General features: G+C 40.4%; 1 protein-coding gene across 6 annotated transcripts in view; it reads left to right on the top strand.

Moving 5' to 3' along the window:
• Positions 1-17144, top strand: part of LOC124777869 (delta(3,5)-Delta(2,4)-dienoyl-CoA isomerase, mitochondrial) — a 64126-nt gene that overhangs the window by 33318 nt on the left and 13664 nt on the right. For all 6 annotated transcript variants that reach the window (XM_047253409.1, XM_047253405.1, XM_047253408.1 and 3 more), the window contains exons 5-6: positions 5016-5142; positions 12700-12853. In XM_047253409.1, the coding sequence (XP_047109365.1) occupies positions 5016-5142; positions 12700-12853 (281 nt within the window). The remainder of the gene's footprint in view (positions 1-5015; positions 5143-12699; positions 12854-17144) is intronic.

The following is a 17144-nucleotide window of genomic DNA, read 5'->3' as shown; positions in this document are numbered from 1 at the left end:
GTGTAATAGCACAAAAAAATATTGAGGCTAAGAAATTACTTTTTCTGTGGAGAAACACAGTTCAAAAATTGAATTTTTTAAATTTGTGATCAATAACTTCGAGCCATTAAAAATATATTAAGAAATATGAGGCATATTTTTAAGTAAGTACTGTTTTGAAATTAAAAAAAGACATGCTAAGATGTCTCAATAATTTTATTTTTACATGAAAGCCTGTGCATGGAGAGTTGCATCAAACCAGTCTCAGGACTGAAGACAACAACAACAACAACAACAACGAAACCCTGTACCTTAATCTACTTTTCTACATAATTTCCGTCAATATTGAGGCACTTGTCATAACGTTGTACCAATTTTTGAACACCCTCCACATAGAAGTCTGCCATCTGACTTGTTAACCACTGCATCACCACTGTTTTGACGTCATCGTCTTGAAGATGCTGACCACCCAGGTGTTTCTTCAAGTGCAGGAACAGATGGTAGTCACTGGGCACAAGATCGGGGCTGTACGGAGAGTGATCTAGAGTTTCCCATCGAAAAGATGTGATGAGATCTTTGGTCTGATTCGCCACATGCGGACGGGCATTGTCTTGCAGCAAAACGATGCCCTTGCTCAACTTCCATGGACTGTTGCTTTGTTTCTGGTTTGACTTAGGTCACCCATGTTTCATCGGCCATAACAATTTGGCTTAAGGAATCATCACCATCATTGTGGTACCGCTCAAGGAAAGTCAATTCACTGTCTAAACGTTTGGTTTTGTGCACATCCGTCAACATTTTCGGTACCTAACGTGCGCACAGTTTTTGGTAATTCAAGTGCTCGGTCACGATGCCGTACAAAACACTACAAGAAACATTAGGAAAGTCATCCCACAAGGAGGAAATCATAAAGCGTCTGTTTTCTCTCACCTTATTCTCCACTTCCTGCACCAAACTTTCATTAATGACAGAAGGAATTTATAGTCCATTGTGTACTGAGCTAAATGCTTCTGATCTGATATGTCTGGGGCAGCCTATTACTGAATAATTTAAGAAACTACAGATTATTGTAAATGCAAAAAGAGTGCTCTTTGCCTGAAACTAAAATGGCCTCTGTTTCTAAATGATAACCAATACAAAAAAATTAAAAATATTTTTGAGTCCACTAAACATGAGGAATTGCCCAGTGAATGTCAGATTTCTCTGAGATTGTCAAGCAAGAAGTACTGGACCTGCTGTGTTGCTTCACATCAGTGGTTTTCACTCTGCCATTTGCATAGAATGTCTGCTTGGCACTTCCAGTTCACCGTGAATGTAGACCAGTGGGTGCAGCACTATGCAACCAGGGAAATTCACTTATGATATCATGCAACCTTTGGTGGTTACAAATGACACAATAAAAGCTGTGGGCTACATTAATATTATTGTTGACAAGTTGCTCCTTTTGATAGAATAACCTTTTACATTTCCTGTAAGGCCAGAGTTGTGTTCATGCTAGCTAGAGAAATATGTTGGTGAGTGTCAGTCCCCCAAATTTATCAATGTTTACCCTACTGGCATTTCTCAGAATGACATAGGAAAAGTTACAGATGGGCCTCTTATAATCAACAGGACTTGTGCAACCTTTTTGTGGGTAGCAGGTGCCATTTTTATATTGCTATACAACAAGAACTTGTAAAATTCATCCAAGATTACCTACACACGTGTTTATGGCAAACATGGAAGAACTCGCAATTTGGTGGCATAATGTTCTGGCTGTTGAGAGTATTGATTTTAGTAAAATGCCCATCTTATCTATAATAACAGAAGTACCTACCACGCAACACATTATCTATCTGAATTGTATTAACATTTTCAGTGACAGCAGTAAATATATATACACCATTGGAATTACAATGTATAAACTTTTTCCCCCAATTCAGTGGCATTGTAATTAACACACCATACCTCATGATGGACAGAGAAGTAAATAATGAATCAAGCAGTTTTATTCTTTATTATTCCCAAATAGTACATGCTGACTTATTTCATTTTTAAGTCAAAAAAATTGTCACCTAAAGAATTAATGCATGTAAAGCATAAAACCTGAGGATGTTGAGGCTACCAGTGCAAAGATATTGAACTCTTTATTTGTTTTGTGATAACTGGCTGGGAAGTATCTATGGAGCAGAGTACTGAAGTGACAAATACTTGTTAAATAACCTGCAGCACAAACAGCTGCACAGACTATGTGATGCTGTGTCAGTGTAACAGAGCAGGGTTTAAACTATGTCGTGGTATGGCCTACATGTCCTATTAAAGAATGATTACAGGATTCTGGTCATTTGAAATCCATCTTCCTGCTCTTCACAAATTATATCCTAAGAGATGTGGAATAGGACTATCAGTTGGATTTTTTTATTTTAGGAAAAAATATGAATTGAGTATTTCATAGCTGCTTGTTGTTGTTGTGGTCTTCAGTCCAAAGACCTGTTTGATGCAGCTCTCCATGCTACTCTATCCTGTGGAAATTTCTTCACCTCTGAGTAACTGCTGCAACCTACATTGTTGTGAATCTGCTTAATGCTTTCGTCTCTTGGTCTCCCTCTGTGACTTTTACCCCACCCATTTCCCTCCGGTGCTAATTGGTGATCCCTTGATGCCACAGAATGTGTCCTACCAACCGATCCCATCTTCTAGTCAGGTTGTGCCCTAAATTTCTCTTCTCCCCAGATCTGTTCAATACCTCCTCATTAGTTATGTGATCTACCCATCTAATCTTCAGCATTCTTTTGTAGCAACGCATTTCAAAAGCTTCTATTCTCTTCTTGTCCAAACTATTTATCATCCATGTTCACTTCCATACATGGCTACACTCCGTACAAATACTTTCAGAAAAGACTTCCTAACACTTAAATCTATACTCGATGTTAGCAAATTTCTCTTCTTCAGAAACGCTTTCCTTGCCATTGCCAGTCTACATTTTATATCCTCTCTGCTTCGGCCATCATAACTTTTTTTGCTCAACTGCTCTTCCAGGTCCTTTGCTGTCTCCGACAGAATTACAGTGTCATCAGTGAACCTCAAAGTTTTTATTTCTTCTCCATGGATTTTAATTCCTACTCCAAATTTTTCTTTTGTTTCTTTCACTGCATGCTAGATCTACAGATTAAATAACATCGGGGTAGGCTACAACCCTGTCTCGCTCTCTTCTCACCATTGCTTCCCACTCCTGCCCATCAACTCTTATAGCTATCGCCTGGTTTCCGTACAAATTGTAAATAGCTTTTCACTTCCTGTATTTAACCCCCACCACTTTTAAAATTTGAAAGGGATTCTTCCAGTCAACATAGTCAAAAGCTTTCTCTAAATTCTATAAATGTAGGTTTGCCTTTCCTCGACCTATCTTCTATGAGAAGTCATAGGTTCAGTATTGCCTTGCGTGTTCCTACATTTCTCTGGAACCCAAACTGATCTTGTGTCTGTGTATGTGTGGATGGATATGTGTGTGTATGCGAGTGTATACCTGTCCTTTTTTCCCCCCTAAGGTAAGTCTTTCCGCTCCCGGGATTGGAATGACTCCTTACCCTCTCCCTTAAAACCCACATCCTTTCGTCTTTCCCTCTCCTTCCCTCTTTCCTGACGAAGCATTCGTTGGTTCCGAAAGCTAGAATTTTGTGCGTATGTTTGTGTGTCTATCGACCTGCCAGCGCTTTTGTTTGGTAAGTATCATCATCTTTGTTTTTAGATATATTTTTCCCACGTGGAATGTTTCCTATATATATTCCTTACTGTCATTTCTTGTTAACAACCTTAGCTTTTTCCCAAGGATAAGCATCTTTCACTCAGTTAATACCCGGCAGAAATCAAACCTGCATTTGGATCGGATTTCCCTAACTCTTGTGCAGAAAGGTGTACAGTATACTGCTCCATCCATTTTCAATAAACTACCACTCGAATTCAAATATCTTAGCAGTAATCCATGCGCATTCAGATCGAAACTGAAGCGTTTCCTCATGGGTCACTCCTGTTATGTCGAGGAGTTCATTGAAAAATTAAGCTGCTTCTTGTTTAAGCAAGAGTTAATATAGGCTTATTTAAGCAAGAGTTAATGTAGGCTTATTTAAGCAAGAGTTAATGTAGGCTTATTTAACTAAGTGTTAATATAGGAACCACTGTAATTATTAATTAAATTGGTTCTTATAAATAGTGCTGAGATTACCATAATTTAAAATGAGAGTGTAAATAAGAATAGTAGAGTTGATGATACAATTGTGACTGAGATTGCCATGCCCTATGACTGAATGAATCCTTATTGAAGACTATGTATGATAACATATTACTGCACTGGTCGTTTTTGGGTAAATGAAGAAATTTTTTCTATTGCTGTGCATTTTTCTTTCTGAAGCAATTTACAAAGGTCTGCTTTGAAAGTGGCTTGACAGTGAAAATTTTGCATAAGGACAGAAAACAGAAGACTGTATGAAGTCAACAAATTACAGTCTGTACGGTAAAATGTTATCAATCAGGAAATTTGTGGTGGCTGTTGACTCTGTTGCAATTAAAATAATTATTAGTATATAGTGTAGTAAAATTTGACATTCATATATCTAAAAACAAAGATGATGTGACTTACCAAATGAAAGTGCTGGCAGGTCGACAGACACACAAACAAACACAAACATACACACAAAATTCAAGCTTTCGCAACAAACTGTTGCCTCATCAGGAAAGAGGGAAGGAGAGGGGAAGACGAAAGGAAGTGGGTTTTAAAGGAGAGGGTAAGGAGTCATTCCAATCCCGGGAGCGGAAAGACTTACCTTAGGGGGAAAAAAGGACAGGTATACACTCGCACACACGCACATATCCATCCACACATACAGACACAAGCAGACATATTTAAAGACATTGACATTCAGTAGAAAGAGCAGGTTTTTGTAGAATTCTAAGTGTGTTGTTGCACTTATTGTCCAGTACTCTGATAATTTCTCATTATATCACTTCTTCTATTTCTAGATATACAGATTAATTAATATTTTATTGTCTAACTTCTCTAGTGTCCTAAACCAGTCATTGCTGCAATCCATGGTGCTTGCATTGGTGCTGGTATTAACTTGGTGACAGCAGCGGACATTAGATATTGCACTAAAGATGCATGGTTTCAGGTGAAAGAAGTTGCCATAGGTATGTGAAATGATTTTCCTCCTTTTTATTTACATTTAAAGGCACACACTAACCATGTGCAACTGTTGATTCTGGTCTCCAAAATGGAATTGTGGTTTTTGTTTGTATGTAATTGGTTGTTTGTGTTCAAAGTTATTAATTCATTTACCTGAAACTTGCTATATATTAAGATTGATTTTTGTGCATTTACAGTTATCAAGGTTATCAAGGAAGATTTTGTTGATGAAATTTTGTAACTGGTGGCTTAATTTGGCTATATACAAGTTATGCCGAGGTTGAAGAATTTGGGTAATTCTTGACGTTTTCAGTTAACATCATTTTCTGTCAACCCCATACCTGACTTTCCCCACTCCCTGCATGGTCTCATCTGTCGAGATCTTCTTCAGAAGCTGTTTGTTCACAGGCAGCTTTCTGAATAAGTGAGGCTAATAACAAATGGCAGTACTGTTGAATATAGAGGGGAAAGAAATGATCCTGAACTTACATATTTGAAATGTGTAAAGAATTCACAAATGCTTAAACCTATTAAAATACACACTGTCACTAAAACCAAGCAATGTGAAATAGCTCCACTAATTATAAAACCACTCTTAACATAAATACTAGTTTATTTTTCCCTGTCTCCTTTCCAGACTTAACGTCTTTGCCATGTACAGGCTACATGATATCCCTAAATTCTTACTTGAGCTGAATTTGTCTAAACCTTATTATTTAGTATGTATTTGACTGATGCTAACAATGTAGCTAGTTCATAAAACACATTTTTCTTAAATGAGATATTCAGAACTTACAATTTATAAAAACTGCATGCACTTGAAGATTTGACTTGCTAATTACTGTTTATTTTTATTTTTTTAAATGATTTTATTATTGGCATCATGTGACTCAGTGACTAAAAGATAAGCTGCCAAACTACAAGCCAAAAGTTCTTGGATTTGTAGCGATGCTGCCGCGTGCTAATTCAAGCTCGCCGGTGTGTGTGTGTGTGTGTGTGTGTGCTGTGCGCGTGTGTCAGTGCTGTGGTGTGCGGTCGTAATTACTGTACATGACGTCAGTGTAGTTCCGCGCCCAGCCTCTAGAGGCGCTGTGTTTTCTAGCTTTTATATATGTTCTGTTTATTGTTATTATTCCTTGTTTTTTGAGTTAGTGAGTAGTTCCGTGTCTCCTGACTGGTGTGGACGAGTACTGTTTTCTCTCCTAACTATGGAAGTTTCCGAGGATTAAGGATCCTCTGTATAGGCCGGAAGCAAATTTTATAGCTCCGATCTGTCCATGCATGCCGGGCGTCGTCAGATACGCGCTCGCAATAAAGTTATTGTTGCTCAACTGAAGGTCTTCATTCTTCTGAATCACGTTAAGCAAAGGTCAGACAGCCACCAGTTTAGCTGAACCCGACAAGTGGTGACCCCGACGTGATTCAAGCAGAGACCGACGTGATTAAGAAGAAGCAGCCGTGAGCTACGCAAGTAATGAGCACATAATGACCGAACAGCAGGCCGTCTCCAGGATTGCAGTCCGTTTGCCGCCATTCTGGCCCGACAACCCGGTACTCTGGTTCGCGCAGGCAGAGGCAAGTTTTAGCTGCGCTGGAATAACGGTCGATACAACTAAATTTGCGCTGATTGTGAGCCAACTCGACCAACGTTATGCAACCGAGGTGCAGGACATAATCACAGCACCGCCCGAGGCTGGAGCTTATGCCAGTCTAAAATCAGAGTTGATTTGACGGGTGGCCGCGTCACAAGAGGACCGGATACGTCAGGTTCTGACACAGGAAGAAATTGGCAACAGGAAGCCTTCTCAATACCTGCGACATCTACGCAGCAAAGTTGACACCGTTACTGTGCCAGACAGTCTGCTCAGAACGCTGTGGAGCAGTAGGTTGCCGCCGCAAATAAAACCCATAATCGCCTCACAAACGGACATGCCGCTGGATGACGTGGCGCAGCTAGCAGACCGGATTCAGGATGCGATCACACCGGCTCCGGTCAGCGCAGTCGCGGCGTTGGACAACAGTGCAAACAGTACCGCGTCTGTAGCATGAGCCGACCGTGATTCTCTCGCTGCCAAGGTTGAGCCTTTGTGCGTCCAGGTCAGTGCGCTGCTGGCACGTGACGACGACAATAATAGAAGAAGCCGATACAGACGGCGGCTTTCGAGAAGCAGATCTTCCGGCGGTACTACCACTCCGCAAGGCGAGGTACCGTTGTGCTGGTACCACCGACGATTCGGCGATCAGGCAAGGAAGTGCACATCGCCATGCTCCCACCCAAACGCCACCGGCGGTCGACAATAGGCGCAACCGACTGCCAGTTATCCTCCAAGCGCCTGTTCGTTACCGATAGGAGTTCCGGCGTTAAGTTTTTAATTGACACTGGGTCAGACCTGAGTATCATACCACGAACAGCCATACATCGTTGCCGGCCGCCAACTGCCTTCCGTCTGACGGCTGCCAACAATTCTTCCATCGCAACATATGGCACACAGAGGATGGAACTTAATCTCGGCCTACGCCGCGCGTACGAGTGGAATTTTACAGTGGCTGACGTCACGGAGGCGACTGTCGGCGCTGATCTCCTCGCGCACTACCACCTGCTGCCGGACGTCGCGAACGCACGCTTGGTAGACAGCGTCACTGGCTTAGCAGTCACGGGTTTCCGTCGCAACACCGCAACGCACAGTGTCAAGTTGGTCCATGCTACGGAGGGTGAGTACACTGAATTACTGCTTAACTATCCGAACTTGACCAGGCCGTCCGGCGCTCCCAGGTTCATACCACATGACACGGTGCATCACATTCAAACGACTGATGGTCCCCCAGTAGCATGCCGACCTAGGCGTCTCGCTCCGGACCGATTGAAGATAGCGAAGGCAGAATTTGACGCCATGATTCGCGAGGGCATAATGCGGCCATCTAAGAGCCCATGGTCCTCTGCATTACATCTTGTTCTGAAGAAGGGTGGAGCTTGGCGCCCATGCAGTGACTACCGTGCGCTTAACGCGCGAACAGTGCCGGAGAGATATCCCGTTCCGTTACTGAGGGATTATAATCACGCTTTACATGGTGCCACGGTGTTCACAATTCTGGACTGCGCTAAAGCGTATACACAGATTCCGGTGGCCAATGACGACATTCCAAAGACTGCAATAATAACGCCTTTCGGTTTATTTGAAAGCAAATTTATGACTTTTGGTTTACGCAATGCCGCTCAGACCTGGCAAAGGTTTATAGACTCGGTTCTCCAGGGGCTGCCATTCTGTTTCGCCTACCTGGACGATGTGTTAGTGTTCTCTGCTGACCACGATCAACACCGACAACATCTGCGAGAGATTTTCGAGCGATTGGAGCGTTACGGTGTCGTCTTGAACGTGGACAAGTGTGTTTTTGGGCAGTCAGAGGTGACATTTCTTGGCCATAAGATTTCTGCTGAAGGCTCTCTTCCTCTGTCCGAGAAGGTGGACGCTATCTTGCAGCTACCCCGACCAATTACGATCAAAGAATTACGTCGTTTTTTGGGGATGCTCAATTTTTATCGACGACACCTTCCTCACGCTGCAGAGCTGCAGGAACCTTTGACGCCGGCATTATCAGGCCCTAAAGTAAATAGCAAGTCTCTGATACAGTGGACAGAGGACATGTGCTCTGCGTTCGAGGCAACAAAGAGGAGCATGGCCGACGCGGCGCTTCTCGCACACCCACGGCTCGACGCCCCATTAGCAATTGTCGTAGATGAGAGCCAGACGGCGATTGGTGCCGCATTACAACAATGGTCTGACAACGCATGGCGGCCACTGGCGTATTATTCCCACAAGCTTTCGCCTCCACAGAGAAAATGGAGCACATATGACCGTGAGCTCCTGGCAGTATACCAGGCAGTGAAATATTTTCGCCCGCAAGTGGAAGCGCGAACTTTCACGATATATACAGACCACAAGCCACTCACGTTCGCCTTCCGTCGGAATAGTGTCAACTGCTCTTCCCGTCAATTTCATCACCTTGAGTTTGTGGCCCAGTTTACTACCGACATTAGACATATTTCTGGGATCGACAACATTGTTGCGGATTGCCTTTCACGGATCAGCAGTGTTTCCAGTACCGTAGACTTTCCTGCACTGGCACAGGCACAGAGAGACGACGAAGAACTCCTTGCCTATGTTAAAGACACTGCTTCCGCATTGCAACTGAAACTCGTTGATGTTCCGGGGGAAGATACACAGCTAGACTGCGACATTTCTCGCCGCCGACCTCCTCCCTTTCTGACGCCGGCTTTTAGAAGACAAGCCTTTGATATAGTACATGGATTGTGCCATCCCGGGGTACGACCGACATTCCGCCTAGTATCGCAACGATTCGTGTGGCCAGGCATGCAAAAAGACTGCCGCGAGTGGGTCCAATCTTGTCTTCAGTGCCAACGCTGCAAGATTAACCGTCATGTACACGCATCGATCGGCGATTTTCCGGATACCACCGCCCGCTTTGCCCATGTTCATTTAGATGTAGTCGGACCACTTCCACCTTCGAACGGGCGAAGATATCTGTTTACAATGATCGACCGTCAGTGCTGTGGTGTGTGGTCGTAATTACTGTACACGACGTCAGTGTAGTTCCGCGCCCAGCCTCTAGAGGCGCTGTGTTTTCTAGCTTTTGTATATGTTCTGTTTATTGTTATTATTCCTTGTTTTTTGAGTTAGTGAGTAGTTCCGTGTCTCCTGACTGGTGTGGACGAGTACTGTTTTCTCTCCTAACTACGGAAGTTTCCGAGGATTAAGGATCCTCTGTATAGGCCGGAAGCAAATTTTATAGCTCCGATCTGTCCATGCATGCCGGGCGTCGTCAGATACGCGCTCGCAATAAAGTTATTGTTGCTCAACTGAAGGTCTTCATTCTTCCAAATCACGTTAGGCAAAGGTCGGACAGCCACCAGTTTAGCTGAACCCGACAGATTCAATCCCTGGTTTGTCCTAGTATTTTTACCTATTACTTATCAACTCTTTCACCTGTGGCAATGTTTGTTGATGTGAAATATCACAGTTCAGCATCCACAATGTGAAAGACCCCTACATAACTGGCTGGATAAGTCAGTTCAAAGGCTGGAGAAAGACGAGGAAGACCTCCAAAATTACCATGCTTAGTAAAGCACTGTAGTGTTCGAAACAATATCCAGATTACCGGTAATGACTACTTTACTGTCTTTTTATGATTGACATATCTTCTTTGAAACCCTAGTTTCCTTCTTTTTAATGAATATATTGTATTTTCTGAAAATTGTATAATTATGAAAATATCTATATTCAAAATTCTTGCTATCGTAAGAAATCTGAAATGTTTGAAACTTGAGAGGTAATCTTTTCAAATAGGAAAAAAAAAGCTGGTGTCATTGTCAATCAGCCCTGATTTTTTGTTCCAAAAAATGTATATTTTTATATATGTTTGATGTTCCTGAAGAATGAAGTTAGTCAAGATCACTAGCAATTCTTTTTATTAATATGACCAGTTTCGACAGATGTATGCTGTCATCATCGGATCTTGTAACATTATTAGTTGTACACACTTGTTACAATACTGAAAGTCACATGGTCATTTTGTGTCGGATAAAATGTGGCAGGGAAAATCAGTGTGTCAGAAATAAAAGCACACATAATTAAAACATACATGTTGTGCTGGTATCGCTGTGTACATTAATCCAAAGTTGCCTCTCATAAAAGTAGAACCTACTATTATGCCATTTTGAGGGTATATAAGTAATAGTTAAAAAAATTCATTCTCTATGAGTTAACTAACTTTGCTTTTTTATGTTAATACTGAAAATGTAATAACTTTGTATTTTACGTTTCATGAAAGCTCTCCTATGTGCATTTTTGAATAGGTGTGGTGAATAATGGCATAGACAGTCCGCATAGTGTTTACAGTGAACAGTGTTTATAATAGTGGTCAAGTCTTCACTGAGTGAAGTTAATGCTGCAACAAATACAATCACTTGTGCAAAGTTCTAATTGGAAATTCATTGTACACAGATCATGTACAACAGCCATTCCTACATTTACTGTAAAGTCCACAAAGTCTGTGTAGTTTACTGTTCAGTTTTGTTAAAACTAAAAGTATACTTTTAGTGCATTTCACCTAGCTCCATAAAAGCACAGCTTGCAGCTGCAAAATTCCTTGTGTCACACTCTGAATAGAGAATGTAACAGTATTATAAATATTACTTCTACTGTACTTCTGTATGTGGCATTTTTGAACAGTAAAACTGACTTGATGTATTGGTTAACTGAAGATAATAAATTACCATGTTACGATGGTTTGAAACAAAGTTAGGCGACATACCTGGAATGCATTTTGGAGGAGTGGGGTTTAGGTTCTCATCTGGTGACAATCAAGATGTAGTTTTTCTTCTGTCCTGCAGTCCATTTTGAGCATATTTCACGATGGTTTCAGTTAAGAAGGCTATGGCTAATTTCTTGCCCTATCAGTCCTCACTCAGAAGTTGTGCTTGGCTTCTAATGAGGTCATCGTTGAGAGCTCATAAAATCTTAATAGACAATCCTTTTATCTGTTCAAAGCACAAACATAACAGATATTGCAGTTGAATAGGGTCAAGTTGTACACTTCTATAGTAAGTGTTATTTTTAGATCAGGAAAGAAATCATTTCTGCAAAGGCTTTTCAGTTAAAGTAAATATTTTTATTTGAACGTGCTGTTTGATCAGTTAGTACAACAGTAGATCTATGTTATGCAGCCACAGTCACTACAGTTGCCTAGGTTTTCTTTTGTTGGTGAATGTCTTGTGAATCTCCTTTTAAACAAGTTTATAATTGTCACCTACTTTCATGCACATAAATAAGCAGAAACTCTCATTGAACACCAAATTTCATGAATTATTTTTAAAACATAAAAATAGTGATTTAACACATTAATGGAAAGTCCTGGTAGAATCTATCAAAAATAATTCATTCTAAAGCTAGCAAAGATTTAAGTCTTCCTGTTGACGACTCAGTGCTTCTACTATTCAGTAAGTTGTTATCTACATCTACATGGTTACTCTGCAATTCACACTTAAGTGCCTGGCAGAGGGTTCATCGAACCATTTTCGTACTACTTCTCTACCATTCCACTCTCGAATGGCACATGAGAAAAAGGAACACCTAAATCTTTCCGTTTGGGCCCCGATTTCTCTTATTTTATGATGATGATCATTTCTCCCCGTGTAGGTGGGTGTCAGCCAAATATTTTCACATTCAGAAGAGAAAGTTGGTGATTGAAATTTCGTAAATAGATCACACCACAAAGGAAACTGCCTTTGCTCCTAATTTATTTACAAAACATACAATTTTGTTACTAATATTTTAAGGCCTATTATCATGAGGGGCATAACTGTCACTGCTTACGCACATAGCAATGAATTTCATATTTCTTAATTTGTGTGTACGGAAAGTATGCCAGATGAGAAAAGTCTTGCATTTAATGTCACATTTAAAGATAGTTAATGTTATTTGTGATATGGTATTTAGTAACTGTGTGTTTTTTTTATGAAATTCTGATTTGGGGGATGGTTGCAGGACTGGCTGCAGATGTTGGTGTTCTTCAGAGGCTTCCAAAAGTGACTGGAAATGATAGCTTATGTCGAGAATTGTCTTACACAGCACGTAAACTTTTGTCATCGGAAGCGAAAGAGTTTGGACTTCTCAGCAAAGTTTTTGATGATAAAGAAAGGTATGTTGGGTGCTGATGGGTATGTTAGATATGGATTGTTAAAACTTAAATTTGTTATTTTCCACATTATTACATTAGATTTTTTCAGTTCAACAGCAAACTGCTTGCTGTAGTTCCCAAAAAGTATATTATATTTATAACGTATTTAATGTTAACAAAAGAATTTTGGCAAAATCGTAGTGAGACTGTTACTAGTGGAAATGTGTTCAAATTTCATCTGATTATCTCCATTCGAGTTTTTCACTACAAATAAATGATGGGAAATTTCCTCAGACCAAGTGAAGGGGGAATTGTTCTTAAAGAGAACTGTTCTTAATCTAACTTAGTTAGAACATACTTTTAAGAATCCTACTGCATGAGAGATAAAGTACTAACAAAAGAAAAGGACATAAACCATGTTTTTGAGGTGGCTTGTGCAGTAAAGAACACAATTTAAAAACCATTTTATTAAGCAATAAGCTCATGTTGTTGTTGGTGGTGTTGTATTATTATTAAATACACTTGTTTCCTACAAGTAAAATATCACAATGTGCAGTAGTAATTCCAGCGGTAGAAGGGCTGCTGGTATTAAAAAATAAAACCAGTGATGCTTATTTCAGTAAACTCTGGTACACTTTTCTTATTTTATCTTACAGTGCTGATCACTATGCATATTCGTGAAGTCGTCCATAGTTGTATTCTCGAAGATTGACAAAGATTTAATCAGAAATAACTACATTAGAAAACATTTTAACTGTTCTTGCAGGTATCGTGCTTCCCTCTTCTCCCAATTATGGGCATTTTTAACAGAAAATGAGCAAAGAGAGATTCTTTATGAGACAGAATTAATACTTGAGATGGAGAACATCCAAAGAAGATAAGTGCAGTTTATCACTGTTTCGTTTAGAAAATGTCCAAGTGTCACTGAGATGCTCTTCACTCTCCAGTGACAGATGTTACAAGAGAGACATTGCGCATCATGAAGAGGATTATTTTCAAAAATCTGGGAATGCACATTCAAAGCAATGTATTACTACACAGTGCAGTCATGTTAATGTGACCACCAGTCAAAAGGCTAAATAACCTCCTCCTGCAGTGTGAGATGTGCAGGAAGAGTGTCAATGAGTTTGTGGAAGTTACTGACAGGGATGTGGAGCCATGCTGACTCCGGTGCTGTGGCTAGCTGCTCTAGGCTCCTTGATAGAGGATCTCTGGTGCAACAGCCTAATCAAGGTGGTCCCATAGATTCTCAATTGGGTTTAAATCTGGACAGTTTGATTGTCTTGAAGTACGGTAAACCCACTCTTATGCTCTTTGAATCATGTACACACACTGCGAGCTGTGTACCATGTTGCGTTGTCCTACTGGTAGATGCCATTATGTCAAAGAAAAACAAATTGCTTGTAGGGGTGGATATGGTCCCCACAGAGAGATGCATACTTGTGTTGATCCATTGTGCCTTCCAGAACAATGAGATAACCTGGAGGATGCCATGAAAACATTCCCCGCCCAATAATGCTCACTCCTTCAGCCTAAGTCTTTGCTTTCAGACATACACACCAATGGCCATCTGTCTGATGGCGCATACAATGTAATTCATCTAAAAAGGCCACCTGTTACCACTCAGTGGATGTTCAGTTGTGGTACTGGCATGTGAAGTTCTGCCTTCGCCACCAATGAACAGCAGTTAGCATGAGTGCTTGAATCTGGTGCCTGTTTGGAGGCCTGTACGCAGGAACGTTCGCTGATCAGTCATTGAGGAGAGTTAGTTTTGGATACCATCATTTCGCCGTGTATGGTGTACTTTAACCACTGGGGCATGTAAACAGTTTACGAACATAGCCGTTTCAGAACTGCTTCCACTCTTTGCCTTTCAGACAATGTTCTTCCATTTTGGAGTCAGATAATTCACTCATTTTTGCATTATGACAATGACTTGCACTGTCTTCTGCACCCCCACCCCCCTCCCATTGCCCCCACCCAAATGCTTTACATACTCTCCACTGCCAGTGCTGCCACATGCTGTCCGTGACTCGTTATTGCACATTGATGTCGAAAATAGGCAGAGGTCACTCTCAGATGTGATATCCATATGTGCAAAGGAATAAATATGACTCTTATGTGGGTTTTATCACTGTGCCATCATACAGTACGTTAAAATAAGTTAGTGCAACTGTTTGAAATGAAAATACACATTATGTTGTTAGCTTCTTAAAATCAAATGGAACTTTAGTTTACTGTTATACAATCAATCTCATTTAAGATGCTAACCACACCATATTTATTTTAGTTTCAAATAGTTACACTACTGCATTTTAATCTGTTGTTTCGTGGCACCGCGTTCAACACACACGTTTTCTTTTTCAAACTTACTCTTCATATTTCCTTGTAACAGTGTTTCTTTTTCCTGTTCTTGTTATTTCCTCAGCCATTTTCTCCTTATCTTCACATTACTGCTTTTATCTGACACGAGCTATACATGCCAATTGAAGTTCCCAAGTAATAATTACAAAGTAAGCCTTCCTCTCACATAAATTAACCACAGCATCTCTTACAGTCAAATGAGAATCCAATGTTCCTTCACACATATTTGTGGTGCTTTCATTCAAGACGTTCCCTAAAAAAGAGAATCCTCTTACTACACCCTCACTGCCAAGCGAAACTGCAAGTGCATTATTCACAATTTTTGTGACAGTAGGGTATATGTCTTTGCAAAAAAATTACTCCAGTAAATGTTCACTGGGTTCTTGTCACTACCTGATCTTTCTTGTGATATGAATAGTTTCTCTTTCTTCTAATGCCAGTAATTTCCATTCATCAACTAGCACATACTCGCTGTACTCAGTTGGAAGAATGTCACTGTTTCTTCTTGCACTCTCATTGCAAGATGCAAACATCAAAGATAATACACATAGGTTTATCCAAAGAAGACTTGACCAAACTCTGTGTACAAGCAGATACAAAGTGCTTTCTAGCCTGCAGGGAGTTATGGCATCTTTCTTGTACGCTTAGTTTCATCTTCTATAATTTCAAGTATTATGTTTTTTTTAATGGCAAGTACTACTTACCCAAAATGCCCCAGACTCAGTGGAGCAGCAATAAAACAAAATTGATTTGAGAGTGTTCTGCTGAGTTGTGGGAGTTCATTGCAGATTAGTTGCATTAAAAGATCTCTCTTCTGAAAGAAACCAGTGGACCATGAACATGTGTTAGCCTTGGACAAGCAAAGATAATTTGTGTTTTGGTAGTTTTGTCTTTTAATAGTTTAACAATATTCTTGTATTGCAAAGAACTCAGCTTGCTTTTGTGCTGTGGCATGAACTGAAGAAGGTATTTTTCTGCAGCTGACCAACAGTCTTAGTCTCTCTCCAGCTAGTCCTAATGTCACACATCTAGAGGAAACATGTTTCATAAAACAATGCCCTGAGAGTTTCATGTCTGATTGTATTTTTCAAAATTTTCCCAATGAGATGTTTGGCCATCAAAAAAATTAAAGAGAAACATTATATCTGAAGCATTTTCACCAAAGTGTTATCTTTTTCGGAATGCATTATGGATCATATGTATGTTATATGTTCCAACATCAGTTTTCTGTTTTCTTCCTAACAGGCTCAGAGAGGCATTCATAATATGATAAACAGTTTTGTTAACATTGGGTCCATCACCATCCATCACCAACAGCTTTGAATGAGAAAGCTGTGCATTATGCAAGGCTTAATTTAACTCAGAGTAAATATCACTAACAGTGGCTTTGGCGGTGAAGAAAGTCTGTAGATGTTTTGACATAATCATTTGTTTGGAATCAGACCAGTATATACCTACAATTTGAAGCCACCCTTGCATTATCCTCAAAACTCCTCCAATATCATTCATCAACTGCTGCTTCAAATATGCACTAAAGTATCACATATTAAATATGTTGCCTTTGTTCTTGAACTGATGAACTCAGAAGGACCGCTTCCAGGAAACAATGCCTCAAAGGTTTCTTTGACATGTGCGCAAGCTAGGTTAACAGCAGAGTTCCCTCCAATCATTTTCAGACACCACAATGAATTTATCCCTGAAGCAGCTTGTCTAGCAGAATTAAGATGAATCGAAAGTGTAGCTCCCAGAGATGAAATTACAGCAGCAGTGCTACAACCATGACGCACTGAAGACAAATGCAATTGTGAAAAACTCTGTTTCCCTTTACACTGTTCTCTGTGCTTCTGAGTAGAAGCATACTGCTGAGCAGCACTAAAGCCAATAGTTATTTTTGTCAACTTCAAAAAGGAAAAAATAACTCCGTTGTGTACGAAGGATTACGGATAAG

The sequence above is a fragment of the Schistocerca piceifrons genome, chromosome 2 (assembly GCF_021461385.2).
Source record: "Schistocerca piceifrons isolate TAMUIC-IGC-003096 chromosome 2, iqSchPice1.1, whole genome shotgun sequence".
Lineage (NCBI taxonomy): Eukaryota > Metazoa > Arthropoda > Insecta > Orthoptera > Acrididae > Schistocerca > Schistocerca piceifrons.
Note: the sequence above shows the minus strand (reverse complement) of the source record. Positions and strands in the feature narration are given on the sequence as shown.